The sequence below is a fragment of the Adiantum capillus-veneris genome, chromosome 17, assembly GCF_014529385.1.
Source record: "Adiantum capillus-veneris isolate H3 chromosome 17, ASM1452938v2, whole genome shotgun sequence".
NCBI classification, from domain to species: Eukaryota; Viridiplantae; Streptophyta; class Polypodiopsida; order Polypodiales; family Pteridaceae; genus Adiantum; species Adiantum capillus-veneris.
Genome location: NC_140947.1, coordinates 114,851,429 through 114,857,428, shown reverse-complemented (window position 1 = coordinate 114,857,428; position 6,000 = coordinate 114,851,429). Strand labels below are relative to the sequence as shown.

General features: G+C 43.3%; 1 protein-coding gene across 2 annotated transcripts in view; it reads left to right on the top strand.

The window, feature by feature from the left end:
• The first annotated feature begins 3,013 nt into the window (after positions 1–3,013).
• Positions 3,014–6,000, top strand: part of LOC147437921 (endoglucanase 25-like) — a 32,191-nt gene continuing 29,204 nt past the window's right edge. The window contains exons 1-2 of one of the 2 annotated variants that reach the window (XM_086487324.1): positions 3,014–4,008; positions 4,568–4,875. In XM_086487324.1, coding sequence (XP_086343450.1) covers positions 3,765–4,008; positions 4,568–4,875 — 552 coding nt within the window. In that variant the 5' untranslated portion in view covers positions 3,014–3,764. Of the gene's footprint in view, positions 4,165–4,567; positions 4,876–6,000 lie in introns of both variants that reach the window. The other variant, XM_086487323.1, reaches the window with a different exon arrangement.

Here is a 6,000-nt window from a genome sequence, read left to right as displayed (position 1 = left end):
GTTTGTCGTAAGAACACCTTTGTTGATTCTTCACAAAAACTTGTCGTTTTTTTGAAGGCTTTTTGTTCACTTTGAAGCTACCTCCTTGAGAAAAGCAAAATTTTTGGAGGAAAACTTGCCTTCCTCCAAGAAGTGAAAAGGAAGCGTGAAACTACTTCCTTGAAGTTTGAAGCTTTCCCTTTCCTTTTAGTTTTCCTTTCAATAAGTATGCTATCTTTCCTTGTTATACACAACAAGAGTCAATAGCTTGATGGTAAAGTGTTGGCCTTTTACCCTCACGGGGTGGGTTCAACCCTCCTTCATGTAAGGGTTAAGTGAGCCTTCCTACGTGCGCAGCCAACGATGCCAACGAAAGCCTTCGGAGCCTCGGTGCCGTCGAGTTTGCCTTGGTCACCTGCCTTGGTCGTGTAGGTGAGGCGGTCGACTGTCGTTGTTTGTATTCGGGGCACACACAGGAAACTGTGCCTGTCTTCTTTTTGCTGCACAACGGATATGTCGCTATCTGCGGAATGTGGGGGAGAAGCAACGCGTCGCATGCACATGCAACCCGCTTTTCTCCTTCCCCAAAAATAGCTCAGATACCAGTGAAAGGGTGGTGGTAATGCGTGTGCTAGTTTCCACCCAACCGTGCTATCTTATAGCCTCCCCTAGCATACACACTATCCGGTCGTGCCGGTGGCCTTGCCCCATGTCCTTACATATAGACACCGCATTAGCTTTTGGTTGTCAAGAAAGTGCATCGGCCACTTGATTGTGCTTACCAACGATGTGAGCAATATGAAAATAAAATTGCAAAAGAAAATTTTCCCATCTCATTTGTTTGTCGAGAAGCTTGGTTTGCGTCATGAAGTACTTGAGACTCTGGTGGTCTGTTCGTAAAATAAATGGAGTCCCCAATAAATAGTGCTTCCATGTGTCTAGGGCATGTAGAACATCTAAAAGCTCTTTCTCATAAATGCCCCAGATTCGTTCATTCGTATTGAGCCTTCGGCTCTCATATGCTGTAGCATTCCCTTCTTGAAGCAAAAGTGCTCCAAAGCAATCACCACAAGCATCACATTGGACCTCAAATGGCTTTGAGAGATATGAAGCATAAGGACTGGTTGGGAGGTAAGCTTCTCTTTGAGCTTGTCAAAGCATTTTGCTCCTTAGCCGTCCATGAGTACTTAACATTATTCTTTGTTAAGTCATGTAATGGTCCTGCTATTTGAGAGAATTTTGCTATAAAGCGTCTATAGTATGCACACATACCAATAAAGCTTCTTAGCTCATGTAGATTCCTTGGATTAGGCCATGCTTTTATTACCTTTTACTTTGATGGATCCATACAGATACCAGCTTGAGAGATAATATGACCTAAGTATTGAATCTCTTGAAGCAAAAATTCACTTTTCTTTTGATTGAAAAAAAGCTTGTTTTTCCCCAATGCTTGAAAAATCACTTGGAGATGTTACTTGTGTTCCTCCAAGGACTTGGAGTAGATGATAATATCATTAAAGAACACTCCATTGAATTTGCGGTAGGGTCTAAAGATTTTCTCCATTCAACAATTGAACGTGGCTGGTGCATTAGTCAAGCCAAAAGGCATGACTATATATTCATAAAGGCCATACGTTGTACGAAACACGGTCTTTAGGATATCGTCATCCATTATCCTTCTTTGATGATAGCCAAATCCTAATGAAGTAGGTAGAGCATTGTAGCTTATCAAACAGATTTTCTACCAGAGGCACAGGAGATCTATTTTCTATATAATGATATGGTTTAATGCTCGATAGTCCACACACATGCGGTATGTGCCATTTTTCTTTTGCACTAAAAGAATTGGAGAACAAAAGGGAGAGGAGCTAGGCCTCACCATCCCTTTGTCTACCAATTCTTGTACTTGCCTCATGATCTCCTCTTGTTGAGCTTGGGAAACTCGATAAGGAGGCTTGTTAGGTAGTGAGCTTCTTGGTAGGAGCTCAATTTGATGGTCATCATCCCCTCGTTTTGGAGGTAAGTCCATAGGGATATCATCGATGAACACATCTTGGAATGCTTTTAGAAAATTAGACAAGTCTAACTCTTCTTGATTCCTACCATTTACATTTGATGAAACATTAGGACCTTTTAGGGACTCTTTGACAAAAATCATGTACATAGAAACTGAGCTCTTCATTGATTTATCAAAAGCAAGAAAATTTACAAGTGGTATAGTATGACCAGACTCACTAGCATCTATACACATGCTCTTTCCGTTGTAGGTGAAGTAGATACTCTTTTTCATGGAGCTTCATGTTGGCAGCCATGCGGTTGAACCATGGTGCCCCTAGGATAGCATCCTCATGTTGGGCGACAGAATGGAAGGAAGGTGTGTGCACCTACCTGGTGTGCACCCATTGCGTTGCAAAATCCAAACTTCTCTCTGGGCGCGCCACCTCTTGGGCAAGCCCCCGTCCCCCTCCCCCCCCCCCCCTTGGAAGAACCGCATTGTCGGGCTCCTTTTCAACGCAAAACGCGAAGAAGCAAGCTTGAACCTTGCACGTCAAAACTGCGACCAGTAGCACATCCGCTAGGCTATCTACGACTGCCTGTTTGCGCTTCTGCCATTGTTTATACAAAATCAGATGCCAATCTGTGTGAATGTGAGGATGGCGGCAGAAAAAAATCTTTGAGTTTGCTGCCTAGCTCGTCTGAACCCAGCCTAAGGACTGTAAATAACTACTTTTGTAGGTTTTCTCACCTTCAAATTTAAAATCTAGAACACGAACTTAGGCATGTTTTCAGGAATGTAGTGTAGACAAGACTCTCTCTCTCTCTCTCATAACAGGTCTTGAGTTCAACTCTTCTCGTCTTGGGATGATTTCTTATGACGTTATAATCTCTTCTTCTTCTCTCTCTCTCTCTCTCTCTCTCTCTCTCTCTCTCTCTCTCTCGCGGCTCTACATTAAAACTTTTCTTACTCCTTCTGTATATATATATATATATATATATATACAGCGTGGCCATTGGGAATTCCGTCGCTTACGAAACTAAACCAGGCATGGCCGATTGTGAGCGTCCTTCTCTATGCACTTCAGTAATGCAACATGACAAGCAACAGACGATAAAATACTTTATTGGAGGTGGTTTTGGGGCGGTGTCAAAAAGGCCCCCCTAAGCCCTTGAATCAGCCATAGCTGCAGCTCTGAAATGCACAGCTATGTTGAGGATGATTAGTTCGCGCTTGTTCGTGTTTCTTGTCGAGGAAAATGAGATCAGGCATTGTAGCTACAGAGCTCATGGTACGGCATACATACACCTTGAGGAAGTGTAATGAAACAGTGCTGCTGGAACTACCTTCCGCAAACAATGAGTACCCTTCTTACTATGGGCATTCAAGGAAGGGACTACCGTTGGGCTTCACGAAATGAGCAAAGAAGTATGATTGATTGAGAGACCATATGACCCATCTGGAAGCCTTTGAACAATCGTTTACATACATACCAAATCAACCTTTGAGGACTGGCAAGCTTGGTGTTTCAGTTCGTCTGTGTCTTGCATGCGCATCGCGTTTTGTGGTAGATCAAGCTTGAACAGTCATCATATGGGAAGAGCTTCAACAATGCTTCTCTGCTTACGCTAATTACACAATTAATGTATTCATTAAGCAATGAAGAAGGCACATGGAAGATGAACTGGTGCAAGCATTTCAGAACATGAGCCCTCTCGACACGTAAAGGCAATGTGCAAGGCGCACTCGGGTGGAAGGTAATGTGCAGTGACCTTAGAAGGCAGAGTGTATGGCTCAAGGTAAGGATCACATATGGGGGGGTATCCCGCTAGACGCAGCAGAGGATGAGTCGGCGGTGGATGAAGACATAGCATCCTACCTGGGGAGGAAGAGGATATCATTAAAGAAGATCGAGAACCTACACAAACGACGGCTTCTTAGTGCGTTAAGTACTTCAGCAGCGACACGTAGTGGCTCCACAAGGAAGGAGTACATCGACTTTGGGTGTGCAGTCTGCAGCAGCCGTTTCCTGTGTAAAGCGCTAATTGTGCTACTCATTTTTGTACTCCTTATTGTCCTCATCATTCTTCTTGCTACCTTCCTCCCCAATCATCACCCTCCTAGATTGCATCATGACAAATACACCGTTGCCCTGAGCAAGGCTCTTCTCTTCTTTGATGCACAAATGTGTAAGTTTCTCGTGATGTGATGTGATGTGATGTGTGTGTGTGTGTGTGTGTGAGAGAGAGAGAGAGAGAGAGAGAGAGAGAGAGAGAGAGAAGAAGAAGAAGAAGAAGAAGAAGAAGAAGAAGAAGAAGAAGAGAATTTTAACGTTGTGAGCAATTATCGCAAGAGACCTTAAAGATCTATCCGACGAGGAGAGTTGAACTCAAGACTTGTTATTCAAGAGAGAAATGGCATAATTAATTTACCACACTTAAATGATAGAAAGGTTATACCATTTTCCTCTTTTTATTAGCACACACACACCCAAGAAGAAGAGTATTTTAACGTCTCAGAATTTTGAGAGAGAGAGAGAGAGGTGTGTTCAAGCAACATAGTCATTTCATGAATGTTGCTTATATGTTGCAGCTGGTGAGCTTCCCAGTAATTCCACCATCAAGTACCGAAGAAGCTCGGGCTTGCAAGATGGTATTTTAGCAGATGGAACATTTGTAAATCTGACCGGGGGCTTCTATGATTCGGGGAGCCATGTCAAGTTTGGATTTCCGGCAGCCTTTGCCACTACCCTTCTTAGCTGGACTGTGATTGAGTATAGTGCAAAGTACAAGGATGCAGACGAGCTCAGCCATGTCAAGGACATCATCAAGTGGAGCACAGACTACCATCTCAAAACCTTCAATCATTCTGATGACGACGTCCGACACATATATGCACAGGTATCAAATCATGAAGTTGCTACAGTGTTGTGTAAAGAAAGGGGAGGAGAGAGCTGTCTGAACATGTTAGTACATAGGATGTTAAGGAATGCATGCAAATATGCATACGGCCATTAGTGATGGTGCATTTTCTCAGTTTGAAGAGCTCACTTGAGCTCAAGAGTGGCATCCGTGCTCATTCAAAAAAGGACCCACCACGGGAAACATCTTTAGCAGACCCGCCTTTTCATTGCAATCCAATTAATCACTAGTTGTGCTAAAGGTTTTGCACGCAACGCTCCCAGTCGGACCCGAAATGTAATTAATTGCAGCTCACCGCTTGCATTCAGGTCTGCCCACACTCGAAAATTGGCCAAGGGTCTCGAGCCCACAACCCCACGAGAACCAAATGCCTCAATTTAGGTGAGTTACGCCAAGTAGCCCACATCGATTGCTTGTGTGAGAGCTCCAAGAATAGGTATTTGACTTTTATCTTGCAATCAGTAGGGCTTGATTAATGATGCGAATGGCGTCCAAATCAAGGGCTTAAGGGCTCATCCAAGACCTATTGCAGAGGGCTAAAAGCTCATGCATTCAATCAATCCAAAGCAAACAATTTTTTTTTGGAATCTCTTCCACTAATTAGCACCATAGTGTGAGTAGTGGCACACATGAGTGTACATATCTTATCTTTATTAGTGAGAGTGAATGAAAATGCAGCCTAAATGTGATGCAAATAAGGTTGATTCAATCACAATGGCGAGAACTAAGGAGAGAGATCCGGGGGATACAGAATGAGGAAATTCAGATCTTGAAAACGGAATTACGAAACCTAATCAAGGCCGAAGTAAATGTAACAGAATGCATTATGCAAAAGAAACTCGATGAGGTAGTAGCAAGTTTTGAAGCATGGAGAACAAATATGGAAAAGCACATGGGGAAAAAGATGCAATGATCGAGGAGCTAAAAGGAGAACTTGCAGCTTGCAAATCTGCAACTAAGGAGAAGGGAGACGACCAACCTTCGGTGCTGAAGGAGCTCGAGGACATGAAGGATCATATGAAAGCTCTACGGGAAGGAGATGAATAGAAATCGAAAACGACATCTTCATGGGCGGAACGTCTTTTTAAGACACAAGAAAAGGTT